Source organism: Silurus aristotelis, assembly GCF_946808225.1.
Source record: "Silurus aristotelis genome assembly, chromosome: 13".
Classification (NCBI taxonomy): domain Eukaryota; kingdom Metazoa; phylum Chordata; class Actinopteri; order Siluriformes; family Siluridae; genus Silurus; species Silurus aristotelis.
The window spans coordinates 24202496-24217870 of record NC_139586.1 but is presented as its reverse complement, the minus strand read 5'-3'; the positions used below and the strand labels follow the sequence as shown (position 1 = coordinate 24217870).

The following is a 15375-nucleotide window of genomic DNA, read 5'->3' as shown; positions in this document are numbered from 1 at the left end:
TGCCATTCTTCTACATACTCCGCTTTTCACAGGACAGTTAAATGCAGCTGCTAGAACCTCTTATTGGAAAATCAACTCTTTTCTGCTTACGCATGACGTAAAAAAGGATAATTTGCTTCCTGATTCAGGACCACTGGGTGAAAGCTCCAAGTGTAAAGCAATTTGGCTCAAACTGGGAGTTACTCAAACATGAAGTGGGAAAGTGTGTTAGGCTTTTTGGCAGCAATTTAGCAAAACAAAGAAGGAATAAGAAAGAAGTGGTTATAGGACAGAAAGAGATTTTTAACCTATTCTATCCTATCCTATCCTATCCTATCCTATCCTATAATGCTACTATATCTGGAACAACCAAGACATTCTTTACAAAAATAAGTAGATGTTTTTTCCAGATTGATTAAATAATAATAGTAGGTTGGTATCTCAATTAATCAGTTCTAATGGTCACCTGTTCTCTTACTCTCAGTATCTTTCTACATATAAAATACCTGTTACACCACGTGAGTTTGTTGTTGTAATGGACGCCATTCTTTATGGGGTTATGTTGCTTCTTAATAACTCAGCTAGATTGCAGGTCTCTCTGTCTACCGATCATCCTTTTGAAACTAGTATTGGAACTGTCTGAATTTTGGCCACTCCTTCTGGCCAAAATAGACAAATCAGACATCTGTTTCAAAACGAGATTGTTTCTTCACCATATGTTGCGTCCTATTAGAACGGCCTCTTTGATAACATTTCAAGGAAAACATTTTGACTCTCTCTTTTAAATATTTAATTACCAACAAGGTTAAGGATGTATCTTTAATGAAATACTTAATCTCTTCTATCCTTTTCTTCTTCTACTTCTTTTTCTTTCGTCTTCTCCCATTGGGGTCGCCACAGCGGATCATCCATCTCCATACCCCCCTGTCCTCTACATCTACCTCTTTCAACCCAACCACCTGCATGTCTTCCCTTTTCCCTTTTACTCTCACAGATACCCTTCTATCACAAATTACTTCTGCTATCACTCTTCTCCACCCACTCCACACAGCCTGCACTCTTTTCTTCACTTCTCTAACACACTCTCCATTACTTTAGACTGTTGACCCCAGGTACCTTCTGGGGTTGTGCACATACAGCTTTGTTTTGGAAGGATTTTTTTTCATCTTTATTTGTGTATTCTCACACAGAGTTTCTCTTTGTCAGAGGTTCTGTTTGGTTGATTTGACTTTGACATAAACTTTGACTTTGACATAAACCGAAAAAGACAATATTTTTTTTTATAAGTTCTCATCAGCAACTCCAAAGCCCTTAAATCTGTTTCACTGTTTGATATTGTACAATTTTGTAATATTTAACTTTAGTTTGTAACCCTGGCATTTTGCAGTTTTTCAAGATAAATAATAAAAACTAAACAATAATAAAAAAAATAGCATCAATGGTGTTGATCTAGTTAGGACATTGGATTCGTCACATACAAAACAATCTACACCCAAATAAATATTTCTCCCAATTCATCACTAAAACGTTTTAGATATATATAGAAATAAAACCGACTATATCCGTTTTCTAATTTACTTTATAACGTTTTCTCAATAGCCGCATATGAATCGTTCTGATTGGTCCGTTAACTGGGGTGTGTGACTGCGTCACATCCGGAATTCCACGTCTATGTAGGAGGAAAAATGGCGGCCTTCATTACAGTCAGGAGCTCATTCGCGTTTATGAGACGCCTGGTGGGTGAATTTATATGTGATAATCTTGATAATCTTGATAATGCATGCACAGGCACAGGTTTAAGAGAAGTAAGGATAAGCATGTGATTAATAAAAGAGAGTTTGATCAGAAAAGGAAGGAAACAAACAAATAGGTAAGTCAAGGACCAAATGCTAAGTCTGCTAGTAACTAGCCGGTACTAGTGGAGGTGGACTGGAGGCTCAGGTGGCTTGGCTTGTAATGTAATGTAATGCAATGCGCACAGTTTGCATACATTTCATTAGTAAGGTGAAGAAGTTAGCTAGAAAACTTTGTCAAACTTAACTCTATAAAAACAGGTAAATGCAGGTCATATGCGTTCTTTGTATATGTACACCCCCAAGGTGGCTGGATCCTATAAAGTCAGTTGTCTTTACGTATTACCCAGAGGTGGGTAGTATTTATGCATGTATGTCAATTATAAAATAGGATTTTGTCATTTGTATTTGAGAGGGTTGATGAAAATTGCATCATATGTTGTATTAAATTTTTTTCAGTCTTTTGTTTTGTTGTAGTTTTTCAAATACTGTCAAATACTTTGTAAGAAACCTACATGATGACATCATAAAAATGCGCGGTGTCTACTCAGTAGTTTGCTCAGACTTGTCGAACAGAAAATTGATCCATATGGAAGAAGGTGGTGAAAGTAAGAAACGTGTCCAGTGATTGATAAATAAATATTTGATTGCCGAATATTGTTCCCTAATTGAAGTAGCTGTTTAGTAGGATCATGATTTTTGCATACCACTGCATGAATGGCTGCCTGACACATTATTATTATATTTATGATTAACTGATTAATTAGTTAGAAACTAGTTGTTATGAAAACAGGTACCATCAGTTGTCGCCGTGATAAATGACTTGTTTGTCATTGTCAGATTTTTTAATGCTAAGTTTAATGTTAAACATTAAACTCTTGGATGCTTTAAAACTGACCTTCATCTGGGAGATTCACAGGGAAATGTATGTGTATATTAGATCTGTTAACTGGTTGCATATGTCAGATTTATTGGGTAACTCGGACAGAGAAAAACTGTTGCTATCAAACATTGTTTACCTAATCAACTGAGTCAGTGCAATGGTGAAGAAATACATCAAATAGGCCAAATGATGGAAGGTTTGTGAAGAAATATCATGCTCCTCTTTTTTTAGTATTTAGGGCTGTCGATTGATTAAAATATTTTATTGTGATCAATCGCAACTTAATCACACATTTTTATCTGTTCTTTTTTCAAGTTTTTAATACTGTAATCAACATGCGCATGGACAAATATGGATGCTTTATGCAAATGTATGTTTATAATGAGTGAAAACGTATTTCACATAGAGCATAAACACAGGAATAAAATAGGGATGCACCGAAATGAAAATTATTAGCCGAAACCGAAAAAGAGAAAAGCAAGGCCGAAAACCGAAACACCGAAAGAAATTGTGCCAATTATTATTACCATTGCATTTATGGCTATGACCGTGTACTAACCTTACTAAAATCAAGGCATTTCAATTGCATAAATCAATATTAAAGTTTCAAAGAATAAATCATTCACAAATTATGAAAATATTTATTTATAGCACATTGCAACAATGCACAGAATAAACTAAATTAAAATTTAAACTTAAATGTTTAACTTAAATGCACTCATGTGTACATTAAATAATAATGTACAGGCCCTCGGGCCTGCTGAAAGGTTGTAAAATTAAATATGTTCTTTCATAAAAACAAAGTGCATTCAGAACAAGTGCAACTGCTTAAAGATACAATACAACAATATCACTGGGAAACTTCCTGCCTTTTCAAAAACGTCCGCCACAGACGGAGTGCGCGTGCTCGGAGTTTTGCTTTTCTGTGCGTTTGCGTTCCTCTCATATTCAGCATAGCGATCGGGATGTTTGGATTTCAGGTGATAAATTAAACCCGACGTGGAGAAAGTCTTTGCAGACGCACCTCATTTCGAAATTTCGGCATTACATGTTTTGCAAATCGCTATCCGTAGGTCTTTCTCAGATATACTGAAATACGTCCACACCGCAGACATGTTGCTTTAGACAAGCACGTGCAGGCCACGGGTTCTGTTTGCGTCATCACAACAAACTGTTTCAGTGATCAAAGTCTTTCCGAAAATTTTCTGTGGCCGAATATTCGGTGCATCCCTAGAATAAAATAAGGAAAAAAAAAAAAAAACAAGTCACAAAACAAGCACCAAGATCCGCCATGATGTGCACATCCAGCAATTAAAACCGTCCGTGTGAAAACATAGCAAAAGTTACGTTTGTTGTCCTGATGATTTATGTAATAATAATTTAATGTAATTATTTAAGGTGTTTTTATACACCATAATTAATTACATTAAGTTAATATTATATGATATAATAATATAACATAATTATGTAAAACAAATGTGTGATTAAGTTTTACATAATTACATAAGTAGTTCCCAGAGGTGTTGAGTGCTTGTTGGCTGCTTTTTTTTTTTCCATTCTCCAGTCCAGATCATCGGAGTCTCTCTCCCCTCTATCATGGACATTTACACCACACGCTGCATCCGGAAAGCAAACAGCATTGTGGACGACCACACACCCCAATCACACACACTTTTTACTCTCCTGCCATCAGGAAAAGTTCTGAAGGAGTTCCGAAGCATTTGGGCCACCACATCAAGACTGTGCAACAGTTTCTTTCCTCAAGCCATCAGGCTTCTCAACACACAGAACTGAAACGGAACTCACTCACTCACTCACTCACACACACACTCACTCACTCACTCACGCACACGCGCACACACTCACGCACACACTCACTCACTCACTCACTCACTCACTCACTCACTCACTCACTCACTCACTCACTCACTCACTCACTCAAATGTGTGTTACCGAACTGTACAACCTGGACTAAACACTTAACACACACTCATTACCCATCTCAATCCATTCCACCACCATTTATTTATTTATTTATTTATTATTATTCATACTTGACTGTACCACTCTCTTACTGCTGTTTTTTGCACCTTTCACTTTATTATACTGTTTACATGCTGTCTTTTGCACCTCTTGACTGCTGCTGTTTTTTGCACTACATTGTTCTGGTTATATTCACTCCCTGGTATAGTTTTTAGGTTTACTGGTCAGCGCTTTATGGGTTTTTTGTCTTGTCTTGTGTTGTCTGTCTGTACTGTTTTTTGTCTGCACTGGGTTGCATTCGACGCACTTTATGTAGCTTTGTGTTGTGTTGTAGCTCTATGTTGTTTAGTGTAGCACCAGGGTTCTGGAGGAAAGTTGTCTCATTTTCACAGTGTACTGTGTACCACTGTGTATAGTAGAAATGACAATAAAGGCCTCTTGACTTGACTTGACCTCATTCCAAACCATTTTAACTGGATTTGGATTGGGTGATCATGGAGGCTCGGTCATCTGATGCAGCACTCCATCCCTCTAACCTAGTGATGTGTCCGGGGTCATTGTCCTGTTACTTGGGTGCGTGGAATGATCTGCAGTTTCTTCAGGAACTTTGTGCTACACAACAGTGCAGCAGCACAATACATATACAGTACAGACCAAAAGTTTGGACACACCTTCTCATTCAAAGAGGTTTCTTTATTTTCATGACTATGAAAATTGTAGAGTCACACTGAAGGCATCAAAACTATGAATTAACACGTGGAATTATATATGGAATTATATACATGACAAAAAAGTGTGAAACAACTGAAAAAATGTCATATTGTAGGTTCTTCAAAGTAGCTACCTTTTGCTTTGATTACTGCTTTGCACACTCTTGGCATTCTCTTGATGAACTTCAAGAGGTAGTCACCTGAAATGGTCAGAGTGAAGGCCCTTTTGCCTTTACTCTGCTGGCCAGCTCACCCCTAAACCATCTCGATTGGGTTCAGGTCCGGTGACTGTGGAGGCCAGGTCATCTGGCGCAGCACCCCATCACTCTCCTTCTTGGTCAAATAGCCCTTACACAGCCTGGAGGTGTGTTTGGGGTCATTGTCCTGTTGAAAAATAAATGATGGTCCAAATAAACGCAAACCGGATGGAATAGCTTGCCGCTGCAAGATGCTGTGGTAGCCATGCTGGTTCAGTATGCCTTCAATTTTGAATAAATCCCCAACAGTGTCACCAGCAAAGGACCCCCACACCATCACACCTCCTCCTCTATGCTTCACGGTGGGAACCAGGCATGTAGAGTCCATCCGTTCACCTTTTCTGTGTCGCACAAAGACACGGTGGTTGGAACCAAAGATCTCAAATTTGGACTCATCAGACCAAAGCACAGATTTTCACTGGTCTAATGTCCATTCCTTGTGTTCTTTAGCCCAAACAAGTCTCTTCTGCTTGTTGCCTTTCTTTAGCAGTGGTTTTCTAGCAGATATTCTACCATGAAGGCCTGATTCACACAGTCTCCTCTTAACAGTTGTTGTAGAGATGTGTCTGCTGCTAGAACTCTGTGTGCCATTGACCTGGTCTCTAATCTGAGCTGCTGTTAACCTGCGATTTCTGAGGCTGGTGACTCGGATGAACTTATCCTCCGCAGCAGAGGTGACTCTTGGTCTTCCTTTCCTGGGGCAGTCCGCATGTAAGCCAGTTTCTTTGTAGCGCTTGATGGTTTTTGTGACTGCACTTGGGGACACTTTAAAAGTTTTCCCAATTTTTCGGACTGACGACCTTCATTTCTTAAAGTAATGATGGCCACTCGTTTTTCTGTACTTAGCTGCTTTTTTCTTGCCATAATACAAATTCTAACAGTCTATTCAGTAGGACTATCGGCTGTGTATCCACCTGACTTCTGCACAACACAACTGATGGTTCCAACCCCATTTATAAGGCAAGAAATCACACTTATTAAACCTGACAGTGCACACCTGTGAAGTGAAGCTCCTACCTTTCGAAGCTCATCAAGAGAATGTGCAAAGCAGTAATCAAAGCAAAAGGTAGCTACTTTGAAGAACCTACAATATGACATATTTTCAGTTGTTTCACACTTTTCTGTTATGTATATAATTCCATATATAATTCCACATGTTGATTCATAGTTTTGATGCCTTCAGTGTGACTCTACAATTTTCATAGTCATGAAAATAAAGAAAACTCTTTGAATGAGAAGGTGTGTCCAAACTTTTGGTCTGTACTGTATATCCAGTGCAAATACACAGCAGTTAGTACAAGTACACAGTGTATATATATATTTCTGTTTCTTCTGTTTCAGGTCACTGTCCAGCATCTGCACAAGTGCTGTTACTCACGACTCCAAGCACTTTCTGTACCACACACACACCATGTGTACTCCAGCAAAACTATGCATCAGCACAGATTTTTCCGCACCAGCTGTGGTAAGTTTCAGAGTTCAATCTTCTAAGCCAAATAACATATGTATTTTTTTTGTTTGTTTTTTTTTTTTTACCCCAAAATCCTGCATGTTCTGATGAACAGATTTACCAGAGCACTTAGTTTTTCTCAGTTGCTTTGGAGAATTTCTCGAATCACCTTTAATATTTGTAGATCAGTAAGTGCATTTGTCAAAACAATTTGTACAAACAGCATGACATTAGATTTCTTGCAAAAGTCTGTACTTTTCTTCAAACCCTTAGTTCATCTCTCAAAAGTAAGTATTTGTGTCAATGAACAGATCATTCCCATCAGAATGACGAGTCATTGTTCACAAACAAGATCGTGAAAATGTTCAGTCGGTTTGTCAGTATGATGGCGCACGGTTTCAGTGTTTCCTGAGGTAAACTACGGTTTGGATTTACAAGGCTGAATTTCTTCTGTATGACATCTATAATTTTTTCAACAGCACAAATGTACACATTACTGTATGTGGGATATTGATTTCTGGATTCACACTTTTACTGTATGTTCGTTTCCTGTTTATTCATCCATTTTCAGAAATTGTAAATCCATGTTTCTGATTGCGTGATTTACATTTGACCCATTTTAGAGAACTAGTTGATTGATCTTGATGCCACACACACACCTTCATTAAAGAAATTCAAGATTTATTAATTTCAAAAAGATTATTCAGTTTGATATATTCTGATCGACATGACAGACAATAGATAACTTTGGAAACAGCAGAAAATTATACCCAATCAAATTAAATGAATGAACCAAAGCATTTGCAATTTGCAATGAGAAGCGACTCCATGATGTGGCTGAACAAGTAGTTTTGAGAATTTCATTTCTGATCTGAAAAACGCTCCAAAGCAACTGAGAAAAAACTGACAGGACATAATTCGCAATTTTTTTTTTTTCCATGTTTCTGGTCAATACTTTCCACGTGTCGCATTTTTTTTTTTAACCTGCATTTCTGTTTCCTAATTTAGCTGCAGCAAGACCAATTGTACCGTTCAAGCTTTCGGATATTGGGGAAGGAATTATGGAGGTGACTGTAAAAGAATGGTAAGTTTTGCTGATGTCTGTCAAACCTACACCCACCAACAGGGGGCAGCATTCTCAATGATAAAATCGTCATCTTTTTTTTTTTTTTTTTTTTTTATCTTTTTATTTTTCTTCTGTGTAAGGTATGTGAAGGAAGGTGACAGAGTGTCTCAGTTTGACAGTATCTGTGAGGTGCAGAGCGACAAAGCATCAGTTACCATCACCAGCCGATACGACGGAGTCGTCCGCAAACTTTATTATGATGTCGATTCTACTGCAATCGTAGGCACGCCTCTTGTTGATATCGAAACCGACGGAGGACATGGTAAGAGTCCAACAACAAAAAAACCACACCTTAAGGTGTGTTTGCATTTAATGAGCACTAAACTAAATTAATTGTGTATCTGATTTTAAATTCACAGTGTTGAAATGTATCCTCTTCTCATGTCAGTCAGTTTAGCATCTTTTTCTCCTGTAGCTGTTGCTCCGGAGGAGGATGTGATGGAAACGCCAGCAGTGTCGCAGGAAGAACACACTCACCAGGACATTAAAGGCCACAAGACACAGGCCACACCTGCAGTGAGACGCATAGCCATGGAAAACAATGTGAGTTAATAATATTCAGGTTACAAGATATTTGGCTAGGAATCATTGTTTTTGGTTTTTTTTTTCTCTCTATAAAAGTATTTGCACCCCAATTAATTTACACAGATCTGTGTATGGCATGGTGATGCTACAGTTTTTATATTTTTTTATAATTTATTTGTGAATCATTTTTCTTTATAATCTCCATTTGATTTTAACATGCTTTATAAGTGTAGGATTCTAATATATAAATGTATTTTAGGGCAACATTAATTAACTATTTTAAAAGTTTTTATTTGAGCCTTGTATAACTGTCAAAAGCAAGTTTAAAAAAAATCATAGTAATATATCTAATATATTTAATATTTAGCGCAATTGTAATGTTGTAGGCCTGTGATATCTGTGGGACCTTTTGGGTTGCCAATAGTTTTATTAACATTTTTGCTTAGACTTGGACATCGCAAAATTTTCTTTTTCCAGACAAAGTGAATGCACTCATCTCATTAAACCAAAAATGAGCAGCTGTTGCCTTCCGTCCTTTCAGATTGATCTTATTGACTACAATTACGCCAAATCTGATTCAAATACAAATTCAGTATTAGATGTAGAGGTCGACCGAGAGTGGATTTTACTGATGTCGATAGATAGGTTGGATCGTACTTGCCAATAACCTATTAATCACCCGAAAGTTTTTCAAATGGATACTGGTTAAAAATACTAACAAATACAACACTCCGTGTAAAATAGTGCTGAACTTTATTACAAAAAAGTAAAAAAACAATACAAAAAAAACCCCTTCCTGAATCATGAAAATTTGCTAAATGAAATAAATATGAATATATTAATTAATAAATACAATTATATATTTAAATTAGAAATAAGAAATATAATGCAGCGCTCTCCGTGCAGTGCGCAGTCTCACTCCTAAAAACTAACAGCGTGTGGTGTCAGTGATTCGCCTCTAGAGGCCGCTCTCGTAATGACAGCAGACCAGAAGCCGGAAAATCAGCAAAAATTTGTCTGGATTTTTGCCAATAGTTTCAGCAATTTACTATAAATGCCGATTAATTAACAAAGCCGATGGGGGAGTCCATTTTGATAAAAAAAAAAAAATAAAATAAAACATTGCAGTGTAAAAGCATGAAAGCGGTGCCAACATGACATTGTATTGCCTGACAAGTACTGTATAACAAAAGTATGAAATATAATATCACATTAGGAAACAGGGAAATAAAATATCAAATATTAACTTGCTGCAGTATGAAGTTGTTGATCAGCTTGGTGTGTGTAAGTGCTGTGACTGGGTCATGTATAGGCTGTGTTTCCTGAAGAGCTTGCGTAATCTAAATTTGGAATTATTCCAGGTTAACACATCGGTAATACAAATTATTATTATTGTCAGCTTTAGCAAAGATTTTTGCTACAAATCAAGCATAGTGTAAAGAGAGAATTGTGTTAGTGTGCATGCTGCCTGTGCTCCAAGTCCTAAAGCTGGTGGACTGAACGGCTGCAATAAAAGACAATAAAACAGGGACATGAGTGATGACCGTTTGTTACAGTGTTTGCTTTGTGGGGGGTTTCTGTCAGTTCCAGAGCCAGGCATCCCTTTAAACCTGACAACTTTGCATAGTTCACTGGAGTGGGGTTTCTTTCCATGGTTACCTTTTGTTGTACTTGTGGTGGGTGGGAGAACTGAAAGATTTGAGATCAGCCTGGAATTTGATCTCATTTTTATAAAATCTCATATCCTGGTAGATCAAGCTCGTCGAAGTAGTCGGGACCGGAAAGGACGGGCGCATTCTCAAAGAGGACATCCTGAACTTCATAGCCAAGCAGACAGGAGCCATTCTACCCCCGACCCCCTTCCATGAGATTCAGCCTCCTCCTCCAACACCTCCTCCAGCTGCCAAGCCTAAAGAGATGAAGCCTCTTAGCTCTCCGATACCTGCCATCCCAAGGCCGGTGTTCACAGGCAAAGACCGCACCGAGCCGCTTAAGGGTATGTTTCTAGGTAGTACATGAACCTGTGATCTACTCTGTAGCTGGCACTACTATCAGCACAGTGCTGTTTAAGAAAATTTTAACATTATAATAATATAACCTTAACTCACACTTAAACACTTTTTGGTCTAATATGATCTTTGACTCGAACTGATCTGTATCGATTTTTTTGTTTTCAGTGGTGGACAAAGTACACAAACGATGTACTTGAGTTACACTCGGTAAAATATGACTCCAATAAAAGTGAAAGTGCTCCCTTTAAAATTTTACTTTAGTAAAAGTACAAAAGTATTTGCCTTTAACTGTATTCAAAGTACTATTATTTATTATGGCTATAATGCTTCTATTATAAGTTTTGGCACAAGACTGATCGGTGGATTCCTGTGTGATTGACCAGTTAAGTTTTTATCTGCTAATAAATAAAAAGGAACAACTGATTTTACTAAATGTAGTTGAGTATAAAGTTAAAATATTTGACCATGAAACAAAGTTAAAGTAAATGCTCTCCAAATGGAAATACTTCAGTAAAGTGCAGATGTTATATATATCAAAGGTGCTGGAATCCTATTGTAACTGTTGGGATTATTTTTCTAATTTTAAATCAATCAAACTGTGAGTCACAGAGACATGAAACATAGCCAACAGGTAATAGAAGGGCGTTTTTTTTTCTTAATCCACATCTTATGAAGGCCCCTCCACTGCTTAGTTGAAGGTCGCTTGAATCAGTATTATTATAAAATGCTGTTCTATCACTTTAACCCAGGTTTCCACAAGGCCATGGTGAAGACGATGACCGCAGCTCTGAAGATCCCACACTTCGGCTATAAGGACGAAGTGGACCTGAGCCAGCTGGTGCGTCTGCGCTCCGAGCTGAGAAACGTGGCCGAGTCTCGAGGAGTAAAGCTTAGCTATATGCCGTTCTTCATCAAGGTAACACCACTGGTTCCCTGAGCACTAATCCGAGTGAAATGCATTACAAATGAATTGAATGAGGATTGTTTGGTTTCGGATTGTTTATAGGCAGCCTCACTTGCTCTCCACCATTACCCGATCCTGAACTCCTCCCTGGACGAAGCGTGCCAAAATATTACCTATAAGGTCAGATAAAAATTTTTTTTAATAAATGATGTTTCAATGGTGACTGGGAATAAAGCGTTTGTATACGTCGCCTTGAATTTTGATCGCAGGCTTCACACAACATCGGTCTGGCCATGGATACACCTCAGGGCTTACTGGTGCCCAATGTAAAGAATGTACAGATGCTCAGTGTGTATGAAATCGCCATGGAGCTCAATCGACTGCAGGCTTTGGGAGTATCCGGGCAACTTGGCACGCCGGATCTAACCGGAGGAACGTTCACAATCTCCAACATAGGCTCAGTGAGTGATTTATACCACAGCACTAGGGGTGTAACGGTACACACAATTCACGGTGCGTCGGTTTTTTTAAATCACTGTTCGGTTCAGTTTCAGTTCAATTAGCGGGAAAGAACTGCAAACCATAAAATTGCTTGTCATTTTTGATCAATGCAGTTAATTATTATTAACATTTGTAAAGATCAAAATGTAAAAAATGTCAACAATTTTAAATAAAAAAACATTTTGGCTAAATAATATATAAAAAAAAAAATAGTACAAAAAAATTAACGCAATACACTTGTATTGATTTAAATTGAGTTTTCAATTAAATTAGCACAAATTATACCGATTAAATAAAAAAATAAAAAAAATATATATATTTTTATTAGACCCCATTTGCGTAATACAGATGTGTGTGTGTGTGTGTGTGTGTGTGTGTGTGTGTGTGTGTGTGTGTGTGTGTGTGTGTGTGTTTTAAAATTTAATATTTAATTTTCCAAAAATATTTTCTACTTAACTGTTCTAATTATTTTAGCATCCTGTAACAAACGTCTTCATTTATTCACTCCTTTGAAATGCGGAATTGTAAGGATCTTCTCCTTTCAAGAGGACATGAAACGCTAAAAAATCCGTAGCGCTAGACTGTCGTTAAAAACAGTCAGACAGGAAGTGGTGACAATTTTGCGCATGCACAAAACGAAATTTTACAACGCACTACAAATCGGATTTCGAGTATAGAGTGAGTAGCCACAGTGACACTGCGCTAACTCTAGTTTCTTTTTTATAACTGACATTGTTGTGTATGTTTTTAAGTAAGCAATAATAAAAAATAAAAGGTGACAGTGCGAGGACGAGACTAAATATACTTGCGGTCCGCCACTTAATATGTTCCTGAGGGAACTCCGATTTGAACTCTGTTCCACACGTGAAAAGGATTGCATTCGGTACACGTGTACATCGAACCAAAAGCCCTATTAAGAAACATTTCAGTACGAATACATGTTTACACCTTTACACTTTACACAGCAGCTCTTTTTTTTTTTATTAATTGGTAACCCATGGTCCACTCTTTACACACAACAATCTGTTAATGTTTTAGATCGGAGGCACTTATGCAAAGCCAGTGATTCTGCCACCCGAGGTTGCGATCGGCGCTCTCGGGAAAATCCAGGTCAGTGATATTTTGAAACTTGTAAATGTCCATTCCGATCCCTGCGCATTTAAAACGTAATACGGAGATGACGAACCGCGGCTTTCTTTCAATTTGCTTCTCTCGCTGCTCCGTGCAGGTTTTGCCCCGCTTCAATGCCAAGGACGAGGTTGTGAAAGCGCACATCATGTACGTGAGCTGGTCTGCAGATCACAGGATCATTGACGGCGCCACTATGTGTCGCTTCTCCAACCTGTGGAGGTCTTATCTGGAGAACCCATCCTCCATGGTGCTGGATCTGAAGTAGATCATCCTGCCTTTAGAAGATATCTGGACTAGTGTTTGAACACCTGATTAAGTTACTGTATTAAGCTACTCTGAACCCCCCCCCCCCCCCTTTCCACGATCGCTCTCTTTTCTCTCCTAACATGGGCAGTTGCACATGTAAAGTCCATTCACAATATTTCAGACATGTGAGTTAAATGTACAGCTGCTACGTCAATGGTGTGTGTCAATTGTTTTTGTCCTTTAAAATACACACACCCAAGACAGAACCTACAGACTGTTGTGTTGCGTGTAATCTAGTGTGTGTGTGTGTGTGTGTGTCATCCTTTTGCTGCCTCAGTGAAAAATATAAATGGCAGTTCCTTTTGATTCTCTTATGATTGTCATAAACACTATTAACACTTCCCCAAACCTATAAATGCAGATATTTTTACCCCCAAACACAAGCATTATTGCACAAATAAGTGTTGAGCGTGTACACACACACATACTTACATCCTGGCTCTGATTATGGGATGTTTGGTGGTGAAGAAAATCATTTGAATTTTACTGACTATATATATATATATATATAATATATATATATATACAAATTTTTCTGATTGGTGTATGTAGTTGGAGAACAGGTCATTTATGGATGTTACCTAAGCAGGCACAGGGTTTTTCCGTTTGTTTTGTGTGAATTTTGTGTGAGGGAGGAAAAAGTTTTAATAAATGATGTCATTCTGAAATGGCAATTGGCCGATCATTTAATTATATCTGTAGTAATATTACAGTGGGTTTAGAAAATATTCCGACCGCTTTACTTTTTGCACATTACATTGTTTGATTTAATTTGAATTGGGTTAAATTGCCTTTTTGGCCTTTAAACTACACAAAATGATCCGTAATGACCCTTAAAGCGTAAAGACTTTCAAAGATCCATGAGATTGCTGTGAAAAGGTTAAAGTCAAGAATCATGAAGATGGATTTGGACTGTAAATAATATAAAGAGCTTTCTGGCTGCAGTTACTATGAACAGATTTAATCCTGTGTCATTCAGTGAACAGTCTTCTTACACTTCTTCTTTCGGCTTCTTCCATTAGGGGTCGCCACAGTGGGTCATCCATCTCCATACTACTCTGTCCTCTACATCTGCCTCTTTCAAACCAACTACCTGCATGTTTTCCCTTACAACATCCATAAACCTCCTTCTTGGTCTTCCTCTTTTCCTCCATCCTCAGCATTCTCCTACCGATGTACCCCATGTCTCTCCTCTGCACATGTCTAAACCATTTCTCTCTCCCCTTGTCTCCAAAACGTCCTACATGCGCTGTCCCTCAAATAAACTCATTTCCAATCCTGTCCATCGTCGTCACTCCCAACGAAAACCTCAACATCTTCAGCTCTGCTACCTCCAGCTCCGCCTCCTGTCTTTTACTCAATGCCACTGTCTTTAATCCATACAACATCGCAGGTCTCACCACAGTCCTATAAACTTTCCCTTTCACTCCAGCAGATACCCTTCTATCACAAATCACTCCTGTCACTCTTCTCCACCCACTCCACCCTGCCTGCACTCTTTTCTTCACTTCTCTAACACACACTCCATTACTTTGCACTGTTGATCCCAGGTACCTGAACTCCTCCACCTTCTCCACCTCTTCTTCCTGCAACCGCACCGCACCACTCCACTGCCCTCACTCTCATTCACACACATGTACTCTGTCTTACTCCTACTGACTTTCATTCCCTTATTTCTCCAGCGTGTCCCTTCACCTCTCCAGGCTCTTCTCAACCTGCTCACTACTCTCACCACAAATAACATCATCTGCAAACATCTATAAGAATCCAACTCTTTAACAGTGTAAATATTTCAGAATGCATGAAATAGCATTA

General features: G+C 38.3%; 1 protein-coding gene across 1 annotated transcript; it reads left to right on the top strand.

Moving 5' to 3' along the window:
• Positions 1 to 1630: 1630 nt before the first annotated feature.
• Positions 1631 to 14228, top strand: dbt (dihydrolipoamide branched chain transacylase E2). Its single transcript, XM_083558071.1, has 11 exons — positions 1631 to 1715; positions 6947 to 7070; positions 8064 to 8139; positions 8262 to 8443; positions 8597 to 8724; positions 10459 to 10702; positions 11468 to 11634; positions 11725 to 11802; positions 11892 to 12083; positions 13162 to 13233; positions 13352 to 14228. Exons 1-11 carry the CDS (start codon positions 1665 to 1667, stop codon positions 13517 to 13519), a joined length of 1482 nt encoding a protein of 493 aa, XP_083414197.1. The 5' UTR covers positions 1631 to 1664; the 3' UTR covers positions 13520 to 14228.
• The last annotated feature ends 1147 nt before the right edge of the window (positions 14229 to 15375 follow it).